The following is an 18,018-nucleotide window of genomic DNA, read 5'->3' on the forward strand; positions in this document are numbered from 1 at the left end:
GGCTCCCGCCGGAACAAAGCCGCGGGCGGCCGCGCAGCGTGACAGCCTGGGAAAGGCCCACCTCGGCGCGGCCGCGGGCCCGCTCCGCCCTTTGATCTTCCCTGTAAAGCCCAGCCGGAGCCCCAGGTCAGGGGATTTCCAGCGGCCCGGCCCCGGCGGCGGAGGGGAGCGGGTCGGGAGCGGAACGGGGGCGGCCGCTGGGCGAGAGCCCCGCGACGCCTTTCTCCGGCCGGTTTCACATGACTTGTCGCGCATTGTGAACCGCTAAGCCCGCACTTAAAGTGGAATTTGACATTACATGGTACAATGGAGGCAATAAATGGCATTCTTCAGTGCTTTTACAGCAAAGTCAACCCTTCCTTAAGTGGCTGAAAGCCCAAAGCTGGAAAATGCTTCGCGTTTGCTTCTTTCTGCAAGTAAACTGCACGCACTTTAAACCTGGTTTGCGTTGCGGCTTGTCGTCGCTGCAGACCGAGATGAGCCGAACGAATAGCTAACAAAAGCGAACGATAATTTTACTAGGTACCATCGCCTGCATTTTTAGAGACTGCGCAGTCGCGAGACACACGCCAAGGATCTGAAACAGCCCCGATGAAAACCTATTTTCCAATGAGAATGAAAATTTTATTCCACTAGAAAATTTTCAGGACAGTGCTGAGGAGAAGACGGGCACGCAACTTCTTCTACGATCAGTAGCGAGCTCCACGCGCCCTGTTATGCCTGTGTTTGACGAGACATACAAAAAGTCAGAATAAGGGCAGGAAAAAAAATGCTGAACTCCTCTGTGCAGAGGAACAACACGTCGCCGCCCCCCAACCCGGGATACACAAGTTTCGGGAAGCAACAGATGACTGAAGAACATGGAGCGTGTTTTAAACTATCTGCGTCCAAGTTAAAAGCTTCAAATAACAGTTGTAAAGTGATTGGAAGATGAATAACTAAATGTTATTATAAATATTATTTCTCTATATAAACTAATATATGTTATTGCAATTAATTCTTCTTTTCCTCTAATGCAAACACTGGCATCATGCCAGATCTAGGTAGCGTTAAGAATTAAGCTTAGGAATTAAGCAAGACAAGTGATTATTTTTTGCTTATTTCCAACCACACAAGATTTCTCTTTCTCTGGAAATGCATTCCTATGACACTGTGGTACATAGCCAAAGGCATGCGGGAAGGTACAATCTACAAATAAAATTGTCCATGGTATCTTTAATATATGTTGAGGTTAACACATCTACTTCTACCCTCCTCCCTTTTGAAAGCAGCAGTCAGTATTTATGTGCAGCAATCAGTATGTTGCTTATTTCTCAGATATAAGGATTATTTCACAGTCTCTTACGTACTTCCCACTTTGAACAATCTACTAGTCAATAAAAAGCAAGGTCTCATTCTCAGAGAATCTGTAGATTTTTCTTTTTAAGAAGGAATAGCATATATTTATGCTGAGGAAGACAATTTCACACTTCATAAAAGTACATCTCGCAAATTAGGAAACTGAGGCACAAAAAATTAGATGAGTTGTCCAACACCGAGCGGAGCTGGGAGCAGAGCCCTGGCCAAATTATTTTCAGTTTTCTGCTCTATTCACCGCAGCCTTTTTGCTCTGAAAGACAAATTTGTGCAGCACCTGGCACATCGGACCCTCACCTAGGATCAGATCTTCTAGGCACTGTGGTAGCAATGGACAACTGTGGAAAGGTAAGTAACAGTATTTGGCTGTTGTTGCTGTGGAGGTGACAGCTGACTGTGTAACAGTCACGAAGCAGCCCAGGAACTAACTCAGATAACTGCTGAACAACGATTACATAGCCACAAGGTGTCTTTTCTCCTTAATTGCAAAACCTATTTTAAATAATACAGTTAAAATGCAAATACTCCTCGACAGCACAAACACATCTGCTCATTCATAAAGCGTTTGCTTTTGGTGTCGTCTTTCGAAATCACTACGAGCGTGAAAATACAACTTCAGGAACGAGCACAATTTGTCTCTAATTTATTCGGAGGCTTTCTGGGACTATCGCTCCCCGGGTTGTCATGGCAACGCAGCCACATCTCTCAGGACGGAGAACGTACAAGGCTTTGGATTCTCACCTTTGGCCATTTTGTTGAGAACCATGTCAATTAGAATGTAGGTTCCACTTCTTCCTGCACCGTCACTGCCAACAGAAAGGGAAAAAGAGAAATAAAGGCCATCAGCGTGCATCCAGGCTCAGCCAAAGGTCCCTGCCGCTGGCGTTATACCGCATTGCACAAGGCGAGGAGGACAGAACGAGGGGGGAAAGCAGGGCACTGAGAGGGGCAGAGAAAGCTTGCACTTAATTTTAATGGCAGATTCATGTGAGATTCGCTATTAGTCTGCATGGATAACAGGGATCTGTTTTGATTTTTAAACCGAGTTGTGTTTATGTAATGAAAATATTTGAAAGAGCAGTGGAAAAGCCACTAATCTTACAACAGGACACCATTTCTATGCATGAAGTGTATATATAATGAGCTTATAGTCACTTGGATATGAGATGAATAAGCATCAAATAAGCTAGCTGCAAGGGAACTGAAGAAGAAAGAGCACACAGAACCATCCCGAAAGCTGCAGATTGCACTTGAACACAGCTGTCAGAGGCAACCCATGCACAGCCCTGCCCAAGAACTGAACACTCGATTACCAAGGCACCGTAGTCTTTCTTCATTGTAAAATGGGATATGAACCTTCTGAACTTGAAAAATTAGGAGCGATTTGTTTCTAATTTTTACCCGTTCCTTTTATTCTTCCTCAGTTGCAATGAACAGAAAAAAAAATATTATCATGCAATTCCTGAGAAACTGCTCTAACTCTTGGGTAGCATCGGTCCTTCCTCAGAGCAAGCCTGGGAGGAGGAAAGCTCCCTAATCTGGATGCAGCTTGTGTCCCTCTCAGAGAGGGCTCGTAATTGCCAGCATGATGCTCTTTTAGAGCTGCTGTTAGCAAACATAATTAAGATTTTAAGTAAAAGCTTTTTTTTTCCTTCCCGCCCCAAAATTTTTATCAAGGTGCGTGTGTGACCAATTAGACTGGCATGCAGTTCTATTAATTAAGCCATTATTTTTATTGATAGCTCAACTTGTCTACAAGAGTTAACGAAAAGAAAAATAATACAACAGTGTGACACGTTATTGTGTTCCATTTATAGGTAGGCTAGGAAACTTGATTTTTGTTAAGACTCTATAGACAGAGGGTTTTTTTTATTTATCAGTTACTAGAGCACTTCTTACAGAGAAGGAAGCAATAGTAATATTTCTCTTTTTTCCTCCCCACTTGCAGAGCGCCTCCTCGCAGACGGTGGTGGGTGGCCCTGCTTCTCGCTTGCGGGAACAGAAGTGAGGAAATGCTTCCCGCACTCCCAAAAGAGAAAAGTGGAGTACCACATGTTAAGCAACTTTCCTCTTAATCATATTAATTTTTTTTTATGTTCCTTATCCCCAAGAGTCTCTTAGATAGGTAAGTGCAACACTGCTTGTATCTCAGAATCTCCAACAGCAAAAACAATTATTAACATTATTATTGTAAAGTTTTATATCAACCTGTCCAATAGCTTTCATTTACTTCCATCAGACTGTCAGGCCTAAAGGTAACCTATGCTTAAAGGATTACTCAATCCCTGGGTACTTTTCCATTCCCTGACATTGCCCCGTTCTTATCAGAAATAAAACACAATTGAGTGTTAATAAAAATAAAAGGCTAAATTGGCAATGCATGGGACCACCATAATTTTGAAGTAAATTTATGAAATTAAATTGCTTGTATATTTGGAAGGGTGGCTGTAGATTGTAATTTGTGAAACAACATCTACAAAATCATAGTAAAGGGTAATTTTATTATGAAAATGGACCCTAAGCATTAATCAGCATTAAAAACAGATGAATTATATGTAATATCTTTGCCGTACTTTACTATATGCTTAGTGATTCATCTAAGGCTTTAATTTCCCATTTTCATTATATTTATATTATATTCTTACACATAAAATTCTCTCTGAAGCTATTTTAGAAATTGTACTTGCCTGCAATGAACAACTACTGGACAAGAGCGACCCCTGTAGCACTTGTTTACTTTTCTGCAATAAAACAGACACAAAAAATTAATGAAATATATTATGCAACTGTTTCTTTAACTGTCAAAAATAAGCAATAAAAAAGTAAATATTGCATTCTTTAAAGAAATAGGTTGATCATTTCCTAACATAATAAGCAATTTTTATATATGAAATCTTGTTCGAAGTTTGTTTCTGTTTTCCTATTGTAAAAATTCCCCAAACTATCTCTTTGCAACTATTAGCTAGGCAAAATAAATAATCTCTTCTCACAAATATCTCATATGTTACTTCCAAACTAAAATTATCATGGGATACTTTGATTTTAGAGGTTAACTTTGAGCTCATGAGCTTGCCCAAAGAAACACCTGAGGAGCATCAAACTGAATCCAAAATTAAAAATGGGCATTCCAGTATACTTTGTATAATGTGTGCTTATTTGTACAACAAATTTTCTCCAGAACAGCAAATAACAAACCTTCAGAAAAGCTTCTCACAAATTTCTAAAATGTATTTTATTCAGTGTAAAAATAACTAAAACCATCAATAGGCTTTACTGCTTGGATTTGAGTGTAAAGGTCTTAGACTTAACATCTACATATTATTGTCTTCTCCAGCTTCCTGGTTCAAGATCACCGTGGCAAGAGGATGCCCCTGAAGCCAAAGGCTTCAGAACAGACCTGCTGCTACCTGCACTCAGTGAAGGAATAACTAGCACTGAAGCAAATCAAGATACTCGGTCTAAGATTCTGAACATAGCCCACAAAATTGGTTTAAATCTACCTAAATTGCCTTACAAAACCCCAGTCCCAAACCTTCTCTTCTGCTCTGGAGTGTTTCACATGTGAAGTACGTTACATGCCCCAAGACATAAAACATGCACACACTTGTTAACAAGGCAAGCTGAATAAAGGGTAAGAGGGGAGAGCATTTCTTCAGGAAATCAAAACCTTTCACGTTTCTTGGTTAGATATTTGAATTTACTGGAGCTAGACGGTCTCCAACAAAACTGTTCCATATCCGGGCGATGCCCAGATGCTCTTAGAGGCACCAGCTTGGCGTGAGTGTTGCAGAGCGTCCTGACTGCTGCGCTGACCCAGTGGGCTCTTCGAATGCCGCAACTGTGGTATTACGTTATTATGAATTTTAAAGCATAGCTAACCTAATGAATCATTTAGTTCTTGGCTGTTCATCCATTCAGTAACATCTGTGCTGTGAAAACATGCATATATCTTTAAATATTGCATACAATATAGCCTGAAGAGATCTAAACTTCTAATCCGAAAGGGAGCCTGTATGGATACCTAGAACTCAACTCAAACAGGCTACGGAGATGTTGGTTATGTCCTAAGAATCCATACTTTTATATTCTGCTTTTTATCGTTTAAGATTCTCAGCACACTTGATAACAGCACTAAGCTCCTGTAATGATTCATTTCAAATATTAGAATTCAGGATTTTTCACAATTCTTGCTCATTCCCTCACATATGTAAATCACACAGTCAGAAACTCTCTGTGTCTCTGTTTCTTTCTATGTAAGTAATTAATGTGAGAGAACAACTTAGTTCACATGAAATAGGTGATAAGCCATTGAGAAGTACCTGATGTTCGAAACTGAATGGCCCATTTATATGTCCACAAATAAATATCTATGCAGACAGTACCAAGCAAAACTTATACCTTCTATATAATTTATATTTTTTATTCTTTTAAATTACATATTTATATAATTTTAAAGCTGCAGTAGGGCTCATGAACAAATCATTTAATTCTTGATGGTCATATCTGAGGATCAACTCTTTGTATATAATATAAAATCTGATACCTATTTTCTTCTATTGTGCAGTAAATTATATTTGAAATGTCTGAAACACCACCTGATACAATAAGTCTGCATTCTCCCACGTGCAGCTGGTCACCCCCTCTCCCCTGCTTCTTGTGCTCTGGTAGAGAGTAGCTTCTGCATTTAAAGTATTACATAAAAGCTAATAACTAGAGAAGGGCATTTACCATTTCTTTTTCTGCTTGTGTGGTTCCTTTGTTCGTTGCGTGGCACCACTAATATGGCATTAGCATGTTGTGACTAGCCTCCTACTAAAGCCCTAATATAGCTCCAAGGAAAAAATTGAACTAAGCCTATCAGCAAATCAGACACAGCCAGAGACGCATGTTAGAGAGAGACACCGTATGTTTGTCAGTTTTATTAAAGGCATTTCAAACATTTTCATTATCACACATTTCAGAAAACACATTAAAACAAAGAGTTGCAATCCAGCTGGTTCATAGCTTTGTCTATATATAGCTTAGGAAAATATTTAGAAGTGCAGCAACATCGCGTTTCATTCTTAGCTGCGGCTAATTAGAGGGAGCTGAAAATTCACCAGTTAGCAAAGGTCCCGAATGTTTAAGAGAATATATATTATATATATATAAATATATACATATACAGGAAGAATTAACTCAGAAAGAATGATTAGTAATACAAACCAACCCTTGGCTCATTGAGTGAAAAAGAAATCGTCATGCAAACCATCAGCAAGCAAAAGTCAGAGGTCGTTAGAGGCTCAGAAAAGGGGCTTCCCACATTGTCCCTGCAGCAGAGTCACAGTTTCCAATGATCACTTTTGTGACTATGCAACTGGGCTCATATTACTAGCTGCAACATCACAAAAATGACACTGGCAACCGCTAATTAGCTGGCAAAATAAGAATTTGTCCGTTTTTAAAGTGAGCAGTGTTAGTAAATGCCATTGCACACAGCAAGAAGTGATAGCATAATAGATATATATTTTAAGCAAAGCCCTCACATGTGATGCTAATTATCTTTTAGCTTAGCAGTCCCTCTTTAAAGTGTAAATGTGCTCCCTCTGGGCTCAAGAAATATTTAATTACACATATCAGTGCATGACTAACAAGCTAGTCCAGAGCAATAATGATTGGTCTATTGTTCAAAATGAAATTAGGACTCCAGAAGCAGTTAAAACTGACCAGTGGTTTCTGTAGTAGCCTCGCCTCTCAGGGACTGTATTTTGTACAGATTTTTAAAAAATATGTAGAATAATCTCTTTTTGGCAATTTATACCTACATTGTTAAGGTATGATAGAGTATTCCTCTAGGTTTAAGGAGTCTGCTAAATGCAAAATCATCTAAAACACTGTCTGATACATAGTAAGAGAAATGTAATCTTTCAGTTTTCAAGGAGACTTGCAAAATTTACTTTAATAAAAACGAGAAGGTCTGTATTTCCACCGACTCTGGGCAAGGTAATTTTGGGAATCCAATTTTTCTTGGTGATGAATTATAAAAAAATAGAGGGTTGGTTATGTATATGCTTAATTTCATATATGTATGTGAATATATAAATATACACACATATGCATATATATATATACAAACACACTGAATGCACATAAAAACATAGATACTAAAAGAAATGAGAGGAGCCCCTTCCTAGCACTACCTTACTATGAGTATGGTAGTACTCTGTCAGACATTCATTCTGGGGGCTTTATCACTCAGTTGTCGTAATTCAGCAGAGGTTAGACTTTAAAAACGAAGCTTCGGGTGCAAAACATTTACTCTATAAAGGAATTTCAAATACATTATTTCAGCAGTAATGCATTAGCTTTGTCATTAAAAAAAGAGCAATATCAGATGACCAAGAAAACTGAGATTCATAGACCAGCTCTTGTGCATGCCAAAATTCCTTTCCAGAAGGAATTTTATTATGCATTCAGTATTACAAGATCACAGTACAAAATCTGCACTTAGGAAATGATTATGGTACCCTCAACCGGACTGTAATGAACACTCAGGATTCAATTAAGTCTTAATAGTTTCATTCCCATACTTGCCTCAAATAGGAAGAATGTCATCTGAACTATTTTCCTACCTAGTTATGATTTTGCCTTTCCAAACACTGCGCAACACTTCTGCAGCACGGCCAGTTAATCCTTGCAGAAGTTCATCCTAGCCTGTGTTTTCTCGGCGATGTGGACTATGACTTAGTGCACACCCAATCCTGTGGTCCCCGCAGGGACCGTGACTCTTACTGAAGCCAACAAGACGAGGTGCTCAGCATGTGAGGAGACCTGGCTGTACAGGCTCGTTCTTACTCTAGTTACAACGAAGAGCAAATTCCCCGCTAACTTCCAAAGGGCAAAATCGGATGCTGTGTTTGATCAGCGCTGCAGACCTTCACGGCTTAATAGAATCAATTCCAAATTTCCTCTACAGAAAGCCACTATAGGCAGCTTCTGCAGTACCACGGCAAAGGAAAAATCAACCTATAAAAATCACATTGAAGTCTGTATTTGAACCCAGAGAAGAAAATCTTGAAAATTCAATTAGTTTCAACTCCATCCTTATGCCAGTGCTTCCTTCCTCCCCTATCACTTTTGTACTGAAACACATCCTTATACTCTTACCTAGCCACAGCCCATACAGATTCAGTAGCTGCACTCCGTTATTTGACTTGCAAAGTGTGATTTCCCTCTGCTTTGAAATCCTTGTAATATGCAAGAGAATACTGACGGATGAAGGATGGCATTTAGCCCTTAGTTTTAAGGGCAAAAATTGGCCAGCAGACAAGCGTGTGCCCCGTTCCAGGTGGACATAAGGCAGCCCGTCCCCTCAGGTGCATCTGCGCCACTCCGACTGGCAGCAGTCCGAGCTACGAGTGCTTATAGAAAGACCAAGTTTGGACCTTAGGAGCCCCTTATAATCGCTTCAGGGGTTTGCAGGTAATATTGCAGCACAGGGAGGAATACCATGCGATCCCCCAGGCCGCTGGCGGATTCGGACCCAGCCTCCCAGACCTCTCCGAGATGCTTTTCGTTAGGCGTAAGCGCAGCGCTGTGCATTAGCTGATATGTGTTAACACCTACACACACTGCACTGGGCGCCATCTGCAATCAAATGAAGATTATTCCATGCCAATATTTATCAGGTGCAGCTTTAATTTTCAAATTAAAATATAGATAAACAGAGCAAACATTAGAAGGTGGTAGGGACTCTCTCTCTCTTCTTTTTTTTGCCTATGTGTATTTATATTTAAAGCCCTGTTCACTTTCCTAACAATTCCAGAGGGTGTACTTTGTTGATATTTTCACGTGCTTCCTCAAATTTGCACCTTCCTTCACCCACAGAAAGTCTAGTGTCCTGACCGTTCGATCCTTGCGAGCCAACGCTCCCACTGGAAAGCCGTCGCTGCCATATGACTTGATTGCGCTTAGGTTTTTCTTTACTGTGTTCATACTACTGAATTTATTTGTGAGATTCCCGCAACAAGGATCGTCGAGGAGCCACACAAAATGCCTTGGAGTTGCAGATCAGGTAAATATTTGTAGAACAGAGAAATACAGAAGCACAGAAAAACTGTACAAAGGGAGTAAGTGCATCGATCTCTAGATGGGAAAGGAGTACGTCTTAAAACCAAGCAACAGGTTTTTGTGAGACAACACTAAAAATCAACCTATATGCTGCAGATTGCTCGCCAGTTTTCTGTTACTGTATCATTGTGGCATCAGACCCTTTCAAAACAGAAATAATTAAAGGACAATTAGAAGCAAAGCTACTTCGGTTCCTCAAACTGCCGTTATCTGAAATAAACTGTTACACTTTGCATTTTACCTGCGAAAATCCAGAAGTGATCTTGTAGAAGCAGGAACTTTCTGATCATTCCAGCTAAGGAAATGGAACTGCGTCACTGTCCGGGTCTCGTTCGTCTGCAGGTTTTTCAGGTAGAAGCTCCTCACGAGGAAATCCTCGCACCAGATGTGTTCAGAGACCAGGTTCACCTACAGCACACAGGAAGGAGCAAACGCAAGTCAGGAATTTCTGTTGCAAGCAGCATCTTCAAAATCAAATGGATGTCTAGAAGGAAGGAATCGCAATAAAGCTGTATTTTTATTAGCAAATGGGCCACTGCTATAGAAATAATTTGTTATTTAGCAATTGTAGTTGCTTTCAAGAAGGGTTTAGTTGCCATTGCTATTTTCTTGAGAAACATTAAAAAATTCTTGGCAGTTTTACTGCAAACTGAAAAATCACTATAATGAACTTTTATAGCTAAATCTAAATCTAAATCTAAAAGACACAATGCCTGAGAATATGTTAAGCTGCCAGTCACCTTCTACTTGAAATGCTCACAGTGCATGCTCAGGACAATCTGAGTGGTCTTAAAAATTACATTCAACAATTCAATTCACATGAGAAGTCAATTTTTTTGCTATGTAGAAAACTAAGCATAAAATATGCAGCTCATTTGCATGGTTAATCTTTTAAGAAAATTAATTTTTTTTCATATGTTCTTATAAATAACTATAATTCTTCACATTTAGTTTTTCTTTATATTGGGCCATTGTGGTATTTTTTTCCTCATCTATTCAGCTAGACAACTGGAAAAATATGACACCATTGTCAACGTTACATTTCAATAAAACTGCATGATATGATATTTTGGGCTAGATTCATAAAGCAAGAAATAAATATATATGTATATTTTCGTTGCAACTGAGGCATAAGGTAAAAATCAATAGCACCAATTACTAAAGCTACATATTGGCCTTTGAATGAACATATACATATAGCTTTCCTAAGGCCAAATTCACTAGTCATAAACACACTATTTTCCTATAGTACAAATAAATGCTTCCATATTTTAATCACGAGCACAGCCATTTTAAAGACAAAGTTATTGTCTCTCCTTTTTTCACTGTAACACTTGGCTCATTATTGACTACATGTTATCCAATGCAAACTCTCTTGCTACTAAAATTACGCCAAATTTCCCTCAAATCTAAAACGACTTGAGGGTACACCGAGGGCATTTAAGGGGCCTCAGCTCACTTTACAGGTTAGATCGGCTTAAGCAATATTTTGCCCTGTATGAAATCAATCCACGCACTTACTGTCACATTGACAAGCAGAGATTTTGCCTAAGTACCTCGTAGATGTGGTAGAGATTTGACCCTTCATCTGGCCAATAGTGGTAGCACTGTTTGATGCCATTTTCTGTAAGGGGTGTCAGCATGACAATAACGACACAGCCGTTCTCCCAGACCATCTGCAGACAAAGAAAGACACCGTGGCCACATTGTGACTGCCTAATTACTGCGTGACATGTATAATTACTGCACTCAGACACACAATCAAAATTTATTCCATTCACAGGAAATTTATTTCATTTTCATTAGACACTTTTACTCTGCAGCTGCTTTCGAATCCCTGAATAAACTGGCACCATATTTTGCACGCTTCCATGAAATATTAAAGAATTTCCAACAAATTCAATCCATGTTTTTTTACAAAATCTCTCCTCACTCCCAGTAGTGCGTTCAGCTGCTTTTCTTTCAAACTTCCAGATCCACAAAGGAAACACTGAGCAATGCTTTCAAAAGACACAGCTACTTGGTGTTTGATATTTAATACTAAAGCAGCGTGGACACACGTCGTTAGCAACATATCGACCCCTAAAGGAGCACGGGCTGGACGCGGTTTGTCTCCTCAGCCGCCTTCTTGCCGCAGTTTGTCACGCAGCAAAAGCTGCCCGGCCGCGGAAACCACCGAACTACCTGGAACAGCCGGGAAAGTTGCAGCTGAACAACAGCGAGAAGGAAAAGGCAGAACAAAACCACAACTGAAACGATTCTTCCAGAAACATGTCTGACAGAGAAATCTTTCTTCCAAAAAGGAAAGGCTTTTTGCAGATGGGTATTACTTCTTTCTGTCCTTCTTTGTTCGTTTCTCTTTCCCTTCTTTCATTTCATTTCTCTTTCATTTCTTCCTTGTTTCCTCTTTTCTCTTTTCCTTTTCTCTTTTCTTTTCTTTTTTCTTTTCTTTTCTCTTTTCTTTTCTTTTCTTTTCTTTTCTTTTCTTTTCTTTTCTTTTCTTTTCTTTTCTTTTCTTTTCTGTTTTCCCTTTCCTCTCCTTTCCTTTCCTTTTTCTTCTCTTCTCTTCGCTTCTCTTCTCTCTTCTCTTCTTTTTTCTTTTGCCTTTTCTTTTTATTCCTTTCCTTTCCTTTCTTTTTTTCTCTTTTCTTCTTCTCTTTTCTCTTCTTTTCTTTCTCGCCCTTCATTCCTTTTTCTTTCCTCCTCCCTTCCACCCTTTCTTTCTTTCCTTCCTTTCTTCTTCCTCTCTCTCTCCCTCCCTTTTTTGCGCTAGAGGTAGAAGGAAGCAGTGCACCCCACCCTGCAGACTGCGCGCTCTCCGAGCACAGGTACAGCAGCAACAGAGGAAAATCACGGCTCTTGGCCAGCAGCGTGATCTGCTAATAATCCAGCCCGGCCACCGAGCGGGTGCAGGAAGCCAGGGCACCTCCTCAGCCCCAGGATTTGGGGACGTTTCCCCCCAAAAGCAGAACAGGCAGAATTCGCTCGGGCGAATCTGTGTTCCAAACGCAGCTCACGGCTGAACAAAAAGCCTCCTAGGAATTAATACCATGCCGCATAATCACTAAAAACTGTTATTATTATGCTGTACATTGATGTTATATTTGCATACAACTTTCATTGTCTTTTTGCTAGCCTATAAAATTACTGAATGAAGAATAAACTGTTCTTTTTGTGGAGGGTTATGTTTATTTCACAGAAATATTTATAAGCAACTGTATTGACATGTAAATTTTGTAAACAGAAAAGGCCTTTGTCTAAACTGTGCAAAGATGAGATGATACATTCAATACAAGGATTATTTTTTTCAATTATGTATCAAATCAAAAGGTTCTCCATTCATGGATAATGATGTTGTCTTCTCTTTTAAGAACAGCTTGCATATATAGAAACAAAAAAATATTTTTCTTCTTTTTCATTACGCAATATAATTAAAACATCTTTTAAAACCAGCTTAGAATTCTTTATAGAAATGAAGCTAGGGTTTGCACAAAGTAGGGCTATTTATAATTTGGGACAGAATCGGGAGGAAACAAATTACAGTTGAATGTAAGGAACAAAAAATAATCTTTCTTCTTTTCTTTTTGTTCCTTAAAAGGATTTTTTAATCAAAACCTCTGTAATCCACCCATACTCTTGTAAAAGGCTCTCAATGCCACAAAAACAGCAAAAATGCTTTTATTTGATATGTAATTCATTTTATATACAGATAAAGATTTATAGTTTATCTCTTTTTTTTGCTTTTGAACTTGTTTTAGGTCACAGCTGGAAATCTTCTCTGTATGTAAAGAAGATGATACAGATTTCATTCATTCCAACACAGTTTCACTTTTTTTTTTAAAGTCTGCAATCAGACGAAGATAAGAATTCAAAACATGTATCTTACTTTCAAACTAGCCCCACTAAATCAGTACTTTCATCACATAACGATTTAATGTGCCTCTAGAAGGTATAGAAGCTCATTGAAGCCATTACGAAAATGAGGAGAAACACAGTTTTTATGAGTGTAATAAAAATACAATGATCTAGACCATAAACTAATCATCTAGCACTCTGCTTGTGCCACCCAAGTGTAACATTATAAAAGCCCACTCGTTTAGAGAGGAATCCTTACAGTTTGGCAACCCTGTTCATTGGTTCAAAGAGCCAGCATTTCATTACAGAGGAGCTGTCTGCATCTCTGAAGATTTCATTAAGCATAAATCCAAATGAAAGTTAATTTAAACAAACAATTTCAAAGTTACTCTGGGGTATAATATTTCTTTTAGGTCATTGTGTGAAAATGTAGAAGTCAAATCTACTAAATCAAGAAGGCAATACAGTCGAGTGCCACCAGCCCTGTTACAAGCAATTGTAACTGCATCTCCTGCGCTTACCATTTATATGGCTATTCACTAAGACTCAGAGACTGTGACTTGAGGACTACAGTATTTTCTTTGTTTCCTTAGTAACTTAAATATTAGACCATGAGGCTGTTATCTGGATTTCTTTCCAAATATAGGAGAAGAGGGTTAAGTGAAAGGCAGTCCACCCAGTTTATCCTGTGGCCTGTTGATCACCTGAGGTTCAATGTGGTGACGTGATTTTCAGCACCTACAGCTGGCAGCACATAACACCCTACTGTGCTCAGGGAGGCTACAGGGCCAGATGCTAGAAAGAAGCTCCAAGGACTGTGTATCCTCACTGAAGGAACAGGTAGCACAAACGTGGTCTGCACAATGCTGGGATGTCCTTTCAGGAAGTGCCTCTAGTTAGCAAGATGTATTTCAACTGGGCTCAGAAAACAGAGAAGGAGATTCAGTTGCAAACGTACACTAAATCACATAATTCTGAACTCTGTAGACTTGCAACAATAGTGGGTAAACCCATACATGGGACACAAGAATAAGGAGAACGCAGCATCCTCAGGTAGAGGCTTTTCTTTTTATGTATTTGCAAGAAGCCCAGCCAAACTAAGCCTTGGACTCTGCTGTTACACAAAAACTAAACTTAGATCACTTAATCATAGGTAGTTTCATGTTTGCAGTAACATGTTTGGGACAGCAAGAAACGTTGAATGGAGTATTATATAAATATTCAAAGTGACCAAGTCGGAGTTACCTACTGGAGCTCGCTACAGAGTTCTGCAGTGCAGCCTCTGCTGAAAAGGGAAGGCTGTATCACTCTGTGGGACATTTCCACCTTCAACTTACATGCTTGGAGAATAATGAGCTAATGATCTTTAATGAGATTCCACTGCATGCATCATTCTCAAAACTTTTCTTAGGCACGAATAACACCACAATTTCAATGTATTACAAATTAAAGGCTGAATTCTCCAACTTACAGATGATATTTTGTGTATTTGACACCTGCAGGACTTCTTGCCTATGATATTCGCCATGTTCAGAGAACTTGCACTGTGGCTATCTAGCATGCCAGTCCCATATGGAGGACTTCTACATAGGACTGAGTTATTTTTGGTATAAATTACTTGCACGGGGGCACAGAATTGTTTTTTTTTCAAGTAAAGAGGAAAACAAAGCCATAAATAGGAGAATCAGTGCTACAGTACTCTTACAAATCCAACAAAACCTCCATTTTGGAAAGCTTAGAAGTATACTTTACACTTAAAAATCTACATTGGGGGATATGGCTTTTTTTTTTTTCCAACCAGAACTTCACAATGTATGCCATTCAAAAATCAGCCTTTTTGCTAAACATTTTGGTTGAAAATGGCTTATCATTTTGATATGGGTCTAATGGGTTGAACCTGGCAAAGTGAGAGTTGACATTTACACAGTCGCAGCTGTGCCTGACAACTAAGCAAATCTGTGCTTTGAAAAATTGAACTACTAAATGATCAAGAATCTATGCTTAATTTAAAAGATTATTTGACTCTTACAGTTGCAAAGATGCTTTTTAGAACATGAAGTGAATGAAAATCCTTCCATAGGACATGAGAAGACATTACTCCAAGGGTATGTTTGAGCTGAATTCAGAAGCTACATCTCCGAGCTTTTCCCACAGCGTCCGGCAATGGTTTCAGGGAAGACTGTACCTGTGTGGCAGTCAGGTTGGCTCTATATGTCCCTGCTGTTGCACTTGTTGAGAACCAAAGAGACAGGCAAACTGAGGATGACTGTATGTGTTGCAGTAGCGTCTGCTGACTAAGAAAGGTGTGAACTCCTCTTATTCTTCTTGGTAGATTGATAAATCAAGCCTTATTATTAAGTAATTTAAAAACAAATGCTGTTCAGTATTTCACTACTGACAAAAACACCTCAAAGAGGGACAATCTCACCACAGATGCCAGCACTTAGCTTTGCACTTCAGCATTGGGAAGATGAGCCTGATAATGGACAGAGTATTAGAAAGGACCACCGCTACGTGCTTTCTCTGATCTGAGCCATAATCAGAAATGAGCATGGTAAGCTCACACTCCTTTACTGAATGACTATGGAATTCCTAACACTACATTTATTTCACGTGACTTGACAGGCTACCAGAGCTCTAGGGGCTGCTGTTCTGTGCTCGTCTCTCCCTTGCCGTTTTTCTTTAGTTAAATTAAAATATGCATATTTTACACATTGAACTGTTCTTCCTCTCTTTTGATGTGCTTCTCTTTCTGAAGGTGAAAACTGATTAGACATGCAGGAAGCTCCATTCCATGCAAGGAAAATAAAACTTGTGATTCAAGACCCCCCGAAAGTGTTGTTTTCTGCACAGAAGAACAAAATGCAGAAAAAGTGATTTTGGCTGTAAAACAATTTTAGCACTCACAAGACGTGCTGAACTGGGAGCACCTGGGACAGACCTTGGCAATTAGAGCAGAGAAAGGTTCAGTGCAGTTGGTTTTACTCAACTGTGGCCTTGGAGCACCCAATCTGCAGGGAGAATTGTTCAGTTACAGGGACACAGTCTCCTGCTCACTGGGATTTACGCTTGGAGACCACTGATCACTAATTCTTTTTACATGGGAAACAATGATCTGACATTCAGATTTCTTTTGCTAAATTCCAAAACTGGAAGAGAAAAACAAGTGTTGCCGGACATGCTAAGATATATAACGTCCTCAAGACTACAATTCAAGATTTGGGTTCTTAATATGTTGATGTGACCTAGGAGGAAAACAATAGTTAATTTTTGAACTGACTCTGATAATATACTGCTGAATCTGAATCGAAAAAAATTCTAAAAATAGCTTTAAATTAAGAAATGCGTGGTCGGGGATAATGCAAAGCAAATGGTAACCTAACTCCATGGCTCGGATCAGAGACTCTTTGTGCACTTTACATTTTACAGTCTGGGGATAAAAATAAAAAAAAAATAAAAGGAGCAAACATGAGGCCTCCCCACTTCCTAATCAGAATTGTTTAAAATCTTCTCCAGGGAGCTTTCCTTTTGCTTTGTTGGGAATAGATGCCCAGCTTCACCAAGAAGGCTGAAGAGTATTCTCAGCTTCAAGAGCATCTCATATGTTGGTGATTAGTTGAAGACAGTTGGGATAACTAAAACATGGGCTTGATTCAAAATGTGTAGGATGAGGAGGATATGTCCTAGAGGAGCATCCTAACCATAAAGGCATGATTCCTGTTACTTGAAACCTACCTTCTGTGTCCTGTGCCGGACTCAGTGCTGTTCATGTGTGGTAAGTCTGCACTGATCATCCCTGCCTGACTGGACCCCAGCAGGGATTAAGGCAGCTGAGGAACTATCTAGCCTGAGCTATAGATCTGTTCTGATAAAGGCCAGAGAGTAATTTTTTGGTTTGAATCACAGGTGTTGGCTGGATTTAATCTCACGCACTACTGCTGTAGGAGTTTTGAACCTTACTGAACCTTTGCAAAATGTAGAAAATTCTATTTCCCTATTTCACCTCTAAACATTATAGGACGTTCATCTATTTTATTAATTATATTGGTCATAGAGAGAGAAAATCACAGAAGGATAAAAATTTCTTACATAATTATATATCATGTATAATTTAGTTTCCGAAGGCAACAAAGAGGTGTAGTTTCAACCACCTGGCAGGAAGCACCTCACTCCTCCTTCTCTTTTACCTAATATGGTAAAATAGAAAAGGGTGAGTGTCCTTCCCTCCAAAAAGTGGAGGGGTAAACAAAACATGACATTATGTGGGGTAGTAATGCTTCTGAAAGGAGAATCAGACAGAATTTTCCCAACGTAAAGACTATTGTTTCCAAAAGAAATCTCCATATGGAAGCAAAGAATCTTAGTAGCACTCAATTTCTAAAACAAGTATAATTAGTAACATTTTTTCAGTGCAAGGACACTTGGTTCTAAATATCCTAACTCTTAAGACTAGCTTCTTGCACTATTGGTCTTCTTAAAACACTTTATAAGTTAAAGCATGTACTTCATGTCAAGTATTTCATAGAATTATAACCCAGCACATACGGAAAATAATAAAATTTTATGCCTCCAGAATTATTCACAATATAGAACTCCTGCTGTGATAACTTGTTATAGATCAGAGATGTTTCTTTTGAGTTATATTCAAAGACATGTTGAATTTTAATAGTGTTATGTGAAAGAACTGAGTAAAATCTC

At 39.1% G+C, this 18,018-nt stretch overlaps 1 protein-coding gene across 1 annotated transcript in view; it reads right to left on the reverse strand.

The window, feature by feature from the left end:
* The window catches only part of PTPRN2 (protein tyrosine phosphatase receptor type N2), a 493,407-nt gene that overhangs the window by 18,764 nt on the left and 456,625 nt on the right, over positions 1 to 18,018 (reverse strand). Inside the window, exons 18-21 of the mRNA XM_062570859.1 lie at positions 11,022 to 11,141; positions 9,707 to 9,873; positions 4,044 to 4,097; positions 2,098 to 2,162 (exon numbers count right to left, since the gene is read on the reverse strand). Of these exons, the coding sequence (XP_062426843.1) occupies positions 2,098 to 2,162; positions 4,044 to 4,097; positions 9,707 to 9,873; positions 11,022 to 11,141 (406 nt within the window). The remainder of the gene's footprint in view (positions 1 to 2,097; positions 2,163 to 4,043; positions 4,098 to 9,706; positions 9,874 to 11,021; positions 11,142 to 18,018) is intronic.

This window comes from Rhea pennata, chromosome 2, assembly GCF_028389875.1.
Source record: "Rhea pennata isolate bPtePen1 chromosome 2, bPtePen1.pri, whole genome shotgun sequence".
Classification (NCBI taxonomy): Eukaryota; Metazoa; Chordata; class Aves; order Rheiformes; family Rheidae; genus Rhea; species Rhea pennata.